At 42.9% G+C, this 14,664-nt stretch overlaps 1 protein-coding gene across 8 annotated transcripts in view; it reads right to left on the bottom strand.

Moving 5' to 3' along the window:
- Tenm4 (teneurin transmembrane protein 4) overlaps positions 1-14,664 on the bottom strand; it is a 715,396-nt gene that overhangs the window by 98,468 nt on the left and 602,264 nt on the right. For all 8 annotated transcript variants that reach the window (XM_013511959.1, XM_013511956.1, XM_013511957.1 and 5 more), the window contains one exon: positions 2,464-2,610. In XM_013511959.1, the coding sequence (XP_013367413.1) occupies positions 2,464-2,610 (147 nt within the window). The remainder of the gene's footprint in view (positions 1-2,463; positions 2,611-14,664) is intronic.

Here is a 14,664-nt window from a genome sequence, read left to right as displayed (position 1 = left end):
TCCCCCTGTGTTGTAAGTACCAGCTGTTTCTCTCTCCCTTTAGATTATGAACTTTTTAAGGGCAGGGACCATGTCTTATTTATTTCTGAAGCCCTTGTGACCAGGACAGGGCCCAACGTGACGCAGACAATCAGTTGTTTGTCAAATGAGTGAATGAACTCACATTACAGTGCTTTTGTATAGCTTTGCTAAAAATATGTACAAACTCATGTTGGTCCATAACATATTCAAAAAATTGCAAGAGATATATTCTCCCGCAGCTGGGGATTTTCTGATTGTTCTTTTTCACTTTCTGCTGGCTCATCTCTCAGAGCAGCTGGAGGAGGCTCCATTCCCCTGGGACTGGATCAGTCCCATTTCCTATGACAAGTTTTTTCTCCCACTGAAGCAGTGAGGCTTTGGGCTACCGTGTGCTCAGGCCTCACATAAACTTGTGAGCGTTCATGCTGGAAGGGTTGGCTCTGAAGTATGGCAAACAGAGGTTACAACAATACTGCATTTTATGGACAGAATAAAAGAACTCTGCTTTGTAACCCATTTCTGCATGTGTGATGAGGGAGTGTGCTTTTCCTCTGCATTTCCCAAAGACATTCAGTTCTTTTGCTGCCCAGATGTTCAACAGCTGTTTGGAGGCTTTGGTCAAGATTCTGGATGCTTGAGAAGGGAATGACTTCTCTTCCCTTTTCTTCTATTCCATGAATGTTACTATCTGTCATTACAATTGTGCCCACACGGGCAAAGTAAAGGGGGTGGTGGTACTGAGCTAACCATGCAGATAATGTAGGCTGACATCTCTTTCTTATGAAGAGCAAACATGATTGCTCTTTATCTGGCCCACAGAGAGGGCTGTGGTACCCTTCCTTGCTTTGCCCTGCCTTTCCCTGTGATGATCTTTCAGAGTGGAAAGCCCATTCCTTTGCAGGAAACGTCTTCCTATTCAAGAATCATTTCTCCGAGGAAAGTTTTATGACTCCCACAGCAACCAGCGTACAACCTCGTAAGAACACTTATTACAGGCCGTTAGCACTTAATTTTGGGTCTTTCTCCCACATTTGAGTTCCTGGAGTGTAGGGACATGACTTGCTCTTCTCTAGGCCTGTCAGAAAGCCTAGTCTCATAATAGAAGCTCTGGATATTTATGCAGCACAAGGATTGAGGAACTCCACAAGTTTCATGTTGATTAAGAGACATTTCAACATTGCAAGATCTCAGAAGGAGAGTTTGCATCAACTGCCCCTGTATCTACCAAGGCCCATAGGCACCTATTGACAGCTGCTCCTCTGGACCTAGGCTTTCTGCACCTGGTCCAGCAGCCACTGCCTCTTGGCCTAAGGCAGCATATAGGAGGACTGCAAGGTGGCTTGAACAAAGACCAGTGGTCCCAAATGGCCCTTTCTAGGCTGCTGGAGATAATTCAAAGCAAGGTCGTACTGTTGGCTTCTTATGGTGCTTTCAGAGTTTAGAAACCTTCTAAGTACAAAGTTTCCAAAGGCTGGCATGCTGAGTTTTTCTTTGCCAATGCAGTATAGTAGAAATCATGCATAAACATGTGTGGACTAGGTCAACTGTTAGGCCATCATTAAAAAAGAAGGGCAAACTGTTTTGATTTTTTATATCTCCATCTTTTTATTCTCTTAAGAACCCTTCTGAGATTGGTGAAATCAGGCATCCTCCAGGAGGGAAAGTAGAACGTATTGTGGCTGTATTTATGCCACTTTATCTCATAGACACATGAAGGCAAATTTATGACTGATAAAACATTGGAATGGTCCTTACGGTCCAACGGCCTCATTTCATAAATATGGAGAGTGAAATGCAGAGACCTCAAGTAGCTTGCCAAAGGACACAGAGGGAGTCAAAATCAGGGGTGGAATTAGAACCCAGGTCCCTTTATTCTACAAGATTAGCCCCTGCTTTGTTGAGCTTTGAATGTCTAGCACTTGAAAAAAATTCAAAGCAAAGGCAAATACTATTACAAACCCACAGGAACAGAGAGTGTGGAGATAAAGGTGTCCTTTGATATGCCTGGGAACAGTTGTGACCAGAATAAGAAGAGAAAGGACCTTAACCAAGGTAATAGAGCTTACCTGCAGTGTAGAAGCATACCGTGTCCCCACCATAATAGGTTCTGTGATACAGAATGGTCTCTTCTAATCTGTCCCCAACAAGGGGGACCCATACTTTTCCCAGGCAACTCATTCAACTGTGGAGTTATTTGAAAACTCTGTCTTATTTATATCAGCTGCTGGATGGTAATTAACTTTATTTACATTAGTTAATTTAAATGGATACAAAAGGAACTAGTATGCACTCTCTAGGCCACCTGTGCATACTTCTGCTTGCCCCAGAGGACCCTAACTGGACAGCTGGTGTTGATAGCCTGTTAACTCCAGAATTGCTCACCCTCCACTCTGGGGCTCCCATCCTTGGAGCTGCCTGAGCGCATGGGTACCAGAATCCTACCTCCATCATTGTCTTTGCTGTCTCCACAGGCGGTTTCCATCGAAGTGTCACAGCCAGCTCCTCTCCAGCCCAGGTGGCAGACGCACTGCCACCCATTCAGGTCCAAAGTACATTTGCCGTTACCATTGCACAACCCAGGGCAACCCTCTGCAAGACAAAGGATACAAGGTCAAGGTCTAGATGCTCAGGGCCAATTGCCCTCACGTACATTCACGCTCCACCTGTCAGCTTATGCAGTGCTCTCACATCTGTCAGCACGCCCAGGCCACACAGGCCCTGGAGGCGGAGAAGGCAAGTGAGACTCAGAAAGGGGATAGGACTTGCTATGGTTGCTGTCAGATGGGGCAGGGACAGGTATGAAGGCTTTGCCTTGTGCATCTACAGCACTGACTTTCACCAATGATCATGATTCTGGAGCTGCTGTCAGTGGATGTGGCCTACTAGAATCTGACCCGTGGAGCTTTTTCCTGGTCTCTGCTTCTTGGTCACTCTCTTGTGCTCCCCCTTTCCCCGGTGGCTGTTTGCAACAAAGGAAACATCTTCTTACTCCTCCTGTCCCTCAGCACTTCTAGACCTTACTCCAAAGGATTTTGCTTTCTTCAACTCTTGCTGCTAGGTCAATTCTATTTGACCTCAGGGCTTTCATTTACTTTGTTGTACTTTCTGCCTAAAGGCTGTCTTATCTCTGAGCAAGAGAGCTTGGGCCTTTTTCTTGCCGTCATGTTTACACTACACTTTGAAGAGGGCTCTGCATCCAGAGGAGCTCCAAGGGCTGTCATGAGACCGACAAACTCGCACCGTCTGTGCGTGCAAATGCAGCTACAGGCAGGCTGCTCTGCTTATCCCTCTGCCTGCCTGTCGCTTACTAAGCGCTTCCCTGGTCCAGAACTAGAGGCACAGAGGCGAATGAGACCCAGTTCTCATTCTTGAGGAGCATGCAGCCTATCAAAAGACACACATTTGTGTAAGCAAAAAACTCACTGCTGAGGGACAGGAAAAAAACACAGTGGGAACTACCACAGCTATGCCCATCTGCGAGGCTGCGGGTGACCAAATCAAGGAGGGCCAGGCACACTTAGACTCTGCATTGGTTCTGCTTTGGCCCTGGGATGAGGTGGGGAGTTTTTATTACTATTCAAATAGATTTATAGGTTTTTGATCATCATCTTTTCAGACCTCTCCGTGTTTGGGGCTCAGAGATCTATGAGAGTATGTTAAGTTACAGAGGTCATCTCAGCCTCATTTTGCCATTTGGCTTTCCTCCTTTTAATAATGCTGGCCACTCCTTTCTCCAAAGGGTCACCAAAACACAGCTATCCCTTCTTTCTGCCCTGGCCTGGTCTCAGGGAGAGGTATGGGCAAGAAAGCACTCTGTCAGCTAGAAAATTTAATTTGTTTTAGTATTATAAGCAGCAAACATCTATAAATATGATCGCAAACTGAATTTTCTGCCACCAAATAAGGGAAAAATCCACTCATTATTGTTACATAGGACAACAAAAGTGAAAACGGCTGTGAACATCAGACCTGGCCCAAGGCACACATACTGGGTGGATAAACAATTAGAACCTAACACTTGAGTGTCTCAGGACTTTTGATAGTTGTCACTCCAACAGAAAAGAACGCATTTATTTCCACTTGAGGTGGTCACACAGCAACTCATCAATCCATCTGGCTACTGTGTTGTCCATTCAAAGGAAGGAGCATTTTTTGAGGGTACACTCTAAGCCTTGGAGGGAGCTCTATGGAGGTTTAGGAGGAAATACAGAATACGTGGCTGTAAGCAAGAGTTATTGGGAAGGGTGGAAAACCACCAGCTTGACCACCTCCAAAAAGTGATGGAGAAGTTATAAAAGTTATAAAAGTTATAAAAGTGTCATAGTACTGTGACATGCAGGTGACTACCCAAACATTTTGACTTGGCAGCCAGCATAGACCACACAAATAAATTTCCCCCAATAAATTTCACTTAAATTTTTATGCATCTGGCTGGGAATTGCTTTCAATTAAGTCTCATTTATATTTGAAATTAGTTTTGGAGGAATTTTCAAGAATGCTAGTAGACTGCTTTGTTTTCCTGTAAGATGTAGCCTCTTACAAGATTAAAAAAAAACTTTTATCTAAGAGCCCAAGCTTGGGAGCAATATCATTGGCTAAGTCTAGCACTCAATGGCTGTGTGACACAGGCCTAATATTAAATTTCTTTGAGCCCAGTCTTTTCTTAGTATGGGGCTATTTACTGAGAGAGATAAATAAGATGAAGTACTCATGGCACACAAAGCCTGCCATACAGCTAGAACATAATATCCAAATTTTCTACTCACCATTACTTTCTATTGGGGACAGAAGGCATGTGATATTCTAAGTAGTTACCTTAACCCGAGGTAGGGTTTACAGAAAGACAAACTGGGCAAACTAAAAAGCCATGGGAGTTGTCTTGACCAGGGTCAGCAAACTTGTTCTGTAAAGGTCCAGCTAGAAATAGCTTAGGCTGGTGAGCTACATGGAATCTGTTGCAACTACTCAACTCTGCTATTGCAGCTGGGAAGTAGTCACACACAAGTTGTGAGTAAACACTGTCCTGTTTCAATACAAGTTTATTTACAAAAATAGGTGAGGGGCTTGATTTGGTCTGTGGGCTGTAATCTGACAACTCTTGAGCTGTCCTATAGGTTTCAGAGGGACTTCAGAGGACCGGTGCACAGAATGAGGTTCATCCTCATCCAGCAGTCTGCTTCTGGAATAATCACATCCCTCATGAGGCAGCTCAAGGAAGCCTCCTCCAGGGTGACTTGCCGACTTTCTTAAAGCAATATGCCCATCCTTCCCCATGGTGGAAGCTCATTAATTCCACAAACCCCGAAACTCATCAATAATTCAGAGACCCAAGTGACATTAACAATCCCTTTTGGAAGGGCTCACACCAGGCATTTGCTGGAGCCAAAATAATGTAGTTTTAACGTTTACAGAAGGGCTAAACTGTTCAAAAGAAGTGGTGCCCTTTAAATGACAAGGGGCTGCTTTATGCTCAAGTTCTGCTTAAGCCTATGAAGACACTCCTTGCAGCTTACATCAGGTGTGGGCAGAAGACTTTCAGAATCCTTGAAGGTATTTATTTTTCAGTTAAGTAGCAAGAGGCCAATACTATACAGTACATCTATCGTATATCCAATGCCTCCCTTTTGTGTTTTCCTTTCTGTCCCTCTGAACTTTTCCATCTCTACATCCATTTCTCTACGCAGGGTTGCCATCGTTTCTTACTTGGATGACTGCAATAGACTCCTAATGGGACTTCTTGCCCTCAAGATTCCCCATCAGTTTTTCTTTCACAGTAAGATCAGATAGATAGTCTTCCAATTCACAAATCCATGCCATTGGCTTTTAAAAACCTTCAGTGGTTCTGTTACAACCTATATTCAGTTTCACAGTCTGAAAGCCTCTTTCCTAACTTGCTGGAGGTTTCCCTCCTAACAGCCCCTGGACTTCCCCTAATATCCCCATCATTAAACTTGGTTAAAATTATTTTAGTGTCTTTCCTGCTAGCCCACAGGCACCCCAAGAGAAGAGGCTGTTTCCGCTATGTTGTATGCATGTTTCCTGGCACTTAAGGGGTCCAACATAATTGTGTGGGTATATTTTTTTACTTGGTCTCTACCAATACAGCTGGAAAGAGAAAAGAAAAGCTGGCTTTTCTCTGGATTGCAAAATACAAACTTTTTTCCAACAAGTCCTGAACTTACATGGTGCAGATCTCCAAGTTCTTTTTTAGAATTAGTACCCTAATCCAGAATATCAGTCAGAAATGGGCTTGTTTAAGACTTGGATTTAACCAAGAAACATTTGCCTTTTAAATTCGTTGACCTAATTCAACTTTGGCTCTAGTATTTTCTGAATGAGAGATCAGAATATTTATTTAGAAAAGAATGTGGGCCACTTCCTGGTAAGGATGCCAATCTGGAACATGTGACTTAGAAGAAAAGTATATCGGAAATTATGGGACATTCTTGGTGACATATGGCGATAGGAATTAGAACACCAGGTGTGACTGGCCAGGTGTGATGGCTGAGGCCTCTCATTCCAGCCATTTGGGAGCTGAGGTAGGATGGTCACAATGTTGAAGCCAGTCTGGGCAACTTAGTGAGACCCTAACTCAAAAAGAAAGAAAGAAAGAAAGAAAGAAAGAAAGAAAGAAAGAAAGAAAGAAAGAAAGAAAGAATGTTGGAAACATGGGTTGGACTGGGAAAACCAAATCACTTCCTAGAAATGTGACCCAGGACCAGCCAGTCAGCTTCCATTTCCTTTTTAAATCAAATCTGTTTCCTTAAAAAACATGCACAGGGTTCACTTAAAACTCACAGGTATAGAAAGCCTTCACATTGGCAGAAAAAAATCCCATGATTAAATTGAGTTGATCCTGAAGATTCCTGATGATAAGGTGTGAAATATTGTTTTTAAAAAGGCTCTGAGGTAATACTCTTTCCTCCTTGAGGGCGAGTGTGTGGAATGCAAAGAACCTTGCTCCTCAGCCTTCTGACAGGTCCTAGCAACACCACTGCTGTGTCTGGCTAAATTGTCCCAGGTGAGAAGTGTGTAGTCAGAATCGTTCCCCAACACCTTTTCCAAAAGGGTTTCAACACCAGTTGGTCTCTCTTATTACAGTCTAATTCAGCCTTTTCCAATTCAATTCCATTTCAATTCCAGAAATTAATCTCACAAATAAAGTCTTTCTCCAAATTAAGGGCAAGAATAAGAACATGATGATAAACTAGTGTGACTCAGATTTATTGAGCATCATTCCTGTTGTGTGGTTGGCCCTTAACTTTCATTATTTCACAGAATCCTCCTGCTGACCCTATGAGGTCGGCCCTGCTAGAGATTAAAGTGTGACGTGAAGTGACTCACTGAACGTCACTCAGCTTATCAGGTGTGGGAGCTGCCGTTCTGACTCTGGCGGTCTGATACAGACTATGTGTGCCTAAGCAGAGAGCAAATGTTTTGCGTCACATGCGATGTCAGGGCTTGGGGATGAAAAAATAAGTGTGACATGATATTTCTCAGGGAGTTAAGAGTCCTTTAAGAGCACACACATCTGATCATTCTGAGAGTTATTCATAGAGTAATGAGTCCTTTTTGGAAATTGGGCATCACCTAAATCATGCAAATGTTTGAAATGTCATGAATTACTTTGCCTTTAAGAAATACTCTTCATAGGTAAAACTTACCAAAGCCAGGCTTTCTCTGAAAAGGAAAACAAACAACAAACAAATAGACTATCCACACCTGGGGCCAGGATCTGTCTCCCCTGTGTCAGCAGAGCCTGTCACCTGTGCTAGCACAGTGGGGAGCTCTGCGTGTGGCTGCTGGATGAATGGACACAACAGCGATGAACGAACGTTACTTTCCTTAAGATTTCTCAGCTTGCTCTTGGGTCTCTTCCTCTCTCGGGTCACCCAGCCTGGTACCCAGCATCTTACTTCTGATGGACCGAGGGCCACAGGGAACACGCAGGGAGACATAGATGGAGTGGAAAGGGTGAAGGGTGTGTGCGGGCAGGGAAGGACAACAGCACAATGGAAATGTCACAAACAGATCTGAGCGACAGAATGACACTCCAGGTATATCAACCGACTCGTGACCAAAAACCCACCCAAGTTGGGCAGTGAATACTGTGACACAGCTGTGGCTGTGGCAGCAACTAGACACCGTCATGCTATGGGGTTTATATACATTTTATAGACATATTTCTTCTTTTATGTTCATACACAGACACACACAAAGACAACCGGAAAGTAGAGGAAGGAAGACCATACCTTTAACTACCCTATCCAGATAGTGAGCTTGGGAGATAAAAGACAGCACATTTAAGGTAGGAGCAAGCAAGTGCAGTACTGCCTGCCACATAACCATGCCAGGTGCTAAGGAGACACAGAGATGAGCCCCACGTTTGGGACAGGGCTTTGCCATGAGGGAAAAATAAAACAAAGACAAGATGATATAGGAGAGAAGGAAGGAGAGCAAGCAGATTCTCCAAGAAAGGCCAAAAGGGACATAATTCATTCTGGGACCCAGGGACTGGAAATGTGATCATATAAACAAGAAGACGGATGGGTAAAGGAAAAAGGAGAAAGGATGGAAAGCTGCACAAGTGGCCACTCCTGCTCTGTCTGTCAGGTGTCTCCAAGTTTACAGAAAACTAGAACTTGTCCCTGTGTCCGTCCAGAGCAGCACCCAACCTCCCAAAGGAGAAGCAACTGCACTTAGAGCAAACTCTCTGGGTGGAAGTGTTCCCAAGAGGTTGGAATTTAGAAACATGTAAAATTTGAATAATCTCTGAGATGTACTAGGGAAGTGGGCAGAGTCTTTGGTCAAATATACCACTAGCTTGTCTGTCTGCCATTCTTGGATTTTTCACGTATGCACAGGCCCACATACAGTTGAATGCAGAATGTCTGGTGCTTTAAGTAAGATGCAACCTGACTTTGCTCATCTTACATAGAATGTGAAGCATAAGTCAATGGATGTCACTGTGAGAAAAATAAGTAAAAGAAAAGAAAACCTAAGCAATTCTCACTGCTTGTTAGCTCAAAAGACAAATGGCATACGCTTTGCTTTCCAATGCAGGGGCTGTGTTCAAGCCTTGAATTATTTGGTAAACTAAGGCTTTGTGTGTTCATGAGGATGAGTATTAAACATTGCTGTGGTGTAAACCAAATGTGCATATATGGGGGTGCCTGTCTATGATCACGGCAGGGCTGGCCTCTACACCTTCCCCTGGAGGCTGCTTTGAGGAGCTCTCTCTTGCCTTTCCCTTCACTCCTACCCTCTTGTGTGCTCCCAGAAAGGTTACACAGATGGTTCTCTTCTCATGTACTGCAGGCCTTCAGCTAGGCTGCACCCATCCTCAGCTCGATTTCTCACATGCATCAGAAGTCCACAGGACAGCACTCAGCTGTAATAGTGTGGCCTGATCTGAAAGCCCTACAAGTTCATAAACAATAATCACATTCTTTATCTCATCACTAAAAAAATGAATTTTATTTTTTCAATCCTCTGGATGGACAGACACTATTGCTTTAAAAGACTGGTGGGTAGGAAACTCTGTTCTTAATTCAGGTCTCCATGTGGTTGGTGTTTCAAGAAGAAATATGCTCTTGAAAGCTGCAGAGCCACATGGAAAATGGCAAGAGATTTAACAGGGCCTGCATGCATCGCTTCTCTCTTACGGAGGCCATGGAGTCCGCAGGATAGCAGGAAATAAAAGAATGTGAAGGAGAGTAGTTTATTAAGCAGGAGTGAATAAACAAAGCCATGGAATGCCAAACACAGGGACTGCCCACATGAAAAATAGTCTAGGAAATGTCTCTGGCTAAGGACAAGACTTCCTTGATTCTTAGTTTATTTACTACATTAGCCTGGGATAAGTGTATTCACTTAATTTTGGAAAATGGTTTAAAATTTCCTAGATACCATTGCCCAGGATATCAGAGCTTTGCCATCAAAGAGCAAGAATACATGGGAGCTCCTGGACCAGGTGGTTTTCTTAGCTCTCAGATCTGCCCAGTCTTTTGGAAAGTCCTAGTTATAAATTCTTACAATAACTCTGAGCATAGTAATAGAAGAGGTGGGGTGACCAGCACCCACACTGGAGTTCTCTGAAGAGAAAACATCTTTGATTATCTCTAAACTTGATGGTGGTCTCACGGCTCTGAGGGTTAGTGAAGATTAAATCCACTCTATAGGATAAAAAAACCAGCGCTGACTCCAGGGCTTGTGTTCTCTTTGTATGCCATTTCATTTAAAAAAATTATGTAGTAATAATGATCTCTATTAAATGCAAATATGTTTTTAATACTTTTAAAAATGCTTGCTCTTTTCGCTAGTCCACAGGTAGCAATAGAAGCCAGAAGTGACTGAGGCAGGCTCCGGATAAATCAACATTGTGAGTTTTCCCAGAGATAAGGGAGGATTTTCAAAACTTCAAATCTTGACTCTGCAAATCAAAAGGGATTCCTGTGCTACAAAGAGACCTCAAGCTACATTGTGAATCCAAAAGCTGATAACAGCCAGTCAATACCAGGTCCAAGACCATGTCTGAAAATGGCACAGGACTTCCTTATCTCTAGCTATTGAAAATGGAAGTGACAACTAGGTCTTTGAAGTCAAATGGCATTTATTTATAAAAGGCATATGCAGAAACTCGTACTGTTGCTGCTGTTATTGCTTGGGAATCTTGACCCATATGCTCTTAAGTACAACCACTTAAAAATTTGTGGCTTTGAAGTACCAACTTTAAAGAAAAGATGATGCAAAGTTCATAAGCTTGCTTTATGGAAGATAGATTCAGAAGACTTCACCAAATTCTCGCATCTTCACAAAATTTCTGCATCTTTCTTCTTGGGACTCCAGGATGAGGGTGATAGCAGTGCAGTCAACTTTGCTCATGGGCCATATTTATTTCTTTGCCATTGCACAAATGTTTCCTAAATGCATACTATCTTCTTGTTATTCATGTGTATCATGTGATACAGACTCTGAGCTTTTGTTATGAGGCTGGTCTGGGAGCTCTTAGGTCTCTTTGGTATGTCTATGACCACCAGTATGAGCACTTCTTCCAGTGACTTGCTTGTACCAATAAAGGCTTCTATGAATTTCTCTCAAGATGACCTCAGAAGCTTCAGGGTCCCTGTCAAGGTTATAAAGAACACAGAAAGAAGCTTTCCATTCTTCTTCAGGAGCCTCCGGTCAACTCTAACAGCTGCGTCACTGGTCCACCTTAGGCCAGATGAAACAGGTGGAATGTGTTCTGCTTATAATTGCCCAGACTTGGAGACAAGGCACTAAAGAGATGTTCTTGTTAATATCCTGGACACAGTCATGCTCTTCTCTCTTTGGATGAGGATTGGTGAATAAGTGGCCAATGGCACCCACCCTGAAAGGAACCTACAAATCCCAACAGCTTGCCTCCAGCTTCCCACCTCTATCACACGTGTGCTGCAGTCTCCCAGCATCATCGGCAATCAACCCATGCTCTGATAGCTTGAGGTAGATCCCTGTAAGTTCTCTCTCTCTCCTTGTCACAATTTGTCCTGTTGGATGTCAGCTTCTGAGGGAGGAGCAGGGTTACCACACAAGTGCTGGCATTTTGTGGGTGACTCGTGAGCTCTTGGTGAAGAATTGTCTGATTGCGAAAAAGAAACCTGAGCACTAGCATTCAAAAATGGACAAAGCACTCCAAAAGATTCTGTGGCTTTCTTTATAAATTCCCTGCTTCATGAGGTCTGGTTTTGCTCATTCAAGTAATTGCACCATCAGAGTATTATTTTGATCTTTACTCCCAGAGGAGGCTTTTGTTTAAGAATCAGGATTTATATGATTGGACAGCTTTCCTGAAGTTGAGTAAATAATTCTGTATATCTGGCATTTTGAACAATCACAGCTTTGGGGTCAAGGTTGGATTTTATAAATGTAATCAGAAGCTGGCATCACACACACACACATGTTCTGAGCCCTTATAGATGAGAAGCATCGAGGTGAATAAAATAATCAAAATCAACATACAATCGATCCAAAATGTTAGTAGTGTTTTAAGAGAAACAGGAAAAAATTAGACACCTTCTCAAATTTAACTATGATTTTTAGATTTTGCTATGGAAATCAGAAGTCAAGCCCTGAATTTAAGGGATCCATAAAAATTTCTGGAAAAAACACCCAAAAATAGGCTTTTGAAGACTGTGTTGACCTTATAGTTGAGATACAGATCCAAATCAATCCATCTTACCTTAACTGCTAGACTAGGAAAACTGGGTTCCATATATGCCATAGGGCTGTTAGTGTCAAGGAAGCAGAGACAAAAATGAAGAACCCCTTTTTCCTTCCTTGCTAAGAGGAATTGAATCAGTTTTAGGCTGATGGGAGTACAGTTCTTCAGGCAGGAGAGGAGAGGGCTAGAACTTCTTACCCTTGGGGACCTCCTTCAACCACCCTATTCTGTGAGGCACAGGGAGAGAAACTGAGATCCAAGCAGTCATGTGTGATTCCCACCGCACTTTTACTACAGACCTTCCTTCCAGATGCAAAGAGATCGCAACTCCTAACACAAGGAATGAGGTTTCATACTGAAGTGTCTGGGCCTTCTGAGAAAAAAAAATACTGTCATGAAAGGGAATGCCACTCTCAAGTTCCCCTTTCTTCTGAAAACCAACCTCTTCTGAGAAAAATCAAGTTGCTTCTGTGAAAGATACGGGAGGGGGATAAAGGTATTTAATTCCTACCATAATAATCTGCTCTGGGAAGTGTCATTGGGGTAAAAAGCTTCTTACACTGGGGACTTGGCCATAAGGAGTCTAGATTCCTCTTATTCTCTGAACTCATTCTTCCTGTAGGTTAATCAAGGTGTTCTTTCCTATTTGTGGAGGCAGCAGTGTATAAAAAACAGAGCCTCCTCTCTTTTGTTTCCACTACTTGGAGGTCTCCAAGTTGGTGTCATGGACACCAGCTCTTCCTCTGCTGTGGGAAATGGCTAGACTGCAGTGTAAGAAGTCGCTGCCTGGTAATGACCCACTGCATAAAAAACGAAATCTGATAGAATGAAAAACATTTAACAATTCAAATTTCTAACTTTTCACATCAGCAGTTATTTTCTTTTCCTAAATGACCCTCACTGGGAGTGAATTTCCCTGGAAACATAAGAAAATACTCCTTGTTATCATCAAAGATTAAAAAGGATTTCTTCTCATTTCCATTTCAACAAGAAAAGGGAAGGCATCTACTATCATTTCTTTAATTTTCATTCCCCCTTCTCCTCTATACTACAGGCGTGTTGAAGTGTTCCTTCAGCTGAGGTGTTCAGTTTCTCATGAAGATGCAGCTGGCCACAGTAGAGATCCATAGAGAGAAGGTTGCCATGCAGGGAAATCAGACAAGGACAAAGAAAATGCTTACCAGACAATGAAAGGTAATAGAATTCTGAGCCAAAGTCCTTTCATCTGAACCACTGTAACTAGTCCATTACGTCTTCAATGTCCTATAACATTTTTCTGGTATTTAAGGCTGTCAACCTTCCTTTTATATCGTGCACATTTACCTTGATGCATTTCCTATCTGCAAGGGAAAATCCACCTCTGCAACTCCAAGGAGGAAAGTTTCTTCAAGACTGACAACAGGGTGAGTGGGAGAGGCAGAGAGAATGGTCTGACTTCCTGGGATCAAAATAAATGGGACCTCCTTAAAGTCAGGCTGATAAATATTGCCAAGTTACTAGATATAGCCCAGCCTTCCCATAAGCCCTATCATGAATTGTGTATGACTGGACTAAGGCCTGAAGTCGCCAGTCATTTGACTCAGATGAGATGTTTTGTCTCATAAGAGCTGATATAAACTTCCTGGCATTTGCTAAGGCGAGCAGAGGAATCTGTGAGCAAGTAGGAGTGAAAACAGAATGTGCTGTCCTCAGGCTCTGATTTTTTTTAATAACAATGGGATATCTTCGAGCTGGGAGTCTGAAAGGTCAGTTCATCCTCAGTCATGCACAGAATGAAGGAGTGGGGAAAACAGTTTCAAGACAGCCCCTAGGATGACATGGGAAAGCCAGTCCTTGGTGAGGAGTTTCCTGGACAGTGATAAGGGAGGAGTATGGAGGACTATCACCCTTCACTAGGGAGGGGCTTTGTTAGGAGTGGGAGGCTACACAGATCAGGGGAAGAACTCAGTGCATCTAAGAAATAAAAAGGTGAGGCCCAGGTGAGAGACGGGAGTCTAAGTGGAAATCTAGGCTTTGTCCCGTGAAGACTGCAGAGCAAACAGCTGATGAGGAGAAAAATCAGGTTGCAATTCCTGCTGTACCTCTTTAAGTTACATGATGTTTAGCCTCAGGTCTCTGTAAAGGAGAAAGTAAACCATACCTTTTCACTGTGCTAGGAGTACAGAATGCAGCAGTTCTAGTTTTTTTAGCCCTGCACTTGGTACACAGTAAATATTCAAAAAAGTAGAAGTCACTGTTACTAAAAATGTAAGGCATTCAATGGCCATTTATATGTGGTGTTTCAGGGTCAGGGATCAAGACTATAAACTAATCTTCGGTGGCAAATGGCAAAAGGAAAAGGAAGAGGACTAAAAAAACCCATAAAAAGATAAGAGGTAGTTCCATTTGCCTAAAATTCTTTTGTCCTTCAAAAGCTTAAGGGATTGTCTTCCAGTTTCTGT

This window comes from Chinchilla lanigera, unplaced genomic scaffold, assembly GCF_000276665.1.
Source record: "Chinchilla lanigera isolate Chin_1 unplaced genomic scaffold, ChiLan1.0 scaffold00013, whole genome shotgun sequence".
Taxonomy (NCBI): domain Eukaryota; kingdom Metazoa; phylum Chordata; class Mammalia; order Rodentia; family Chinchillidae; genus Chinchilla; species Chinchilla lanigera.
Note: the sequence above shows the minus strand (reverse complement) of the source record. Positions and strands in the feature narration are given on the sequence as shown.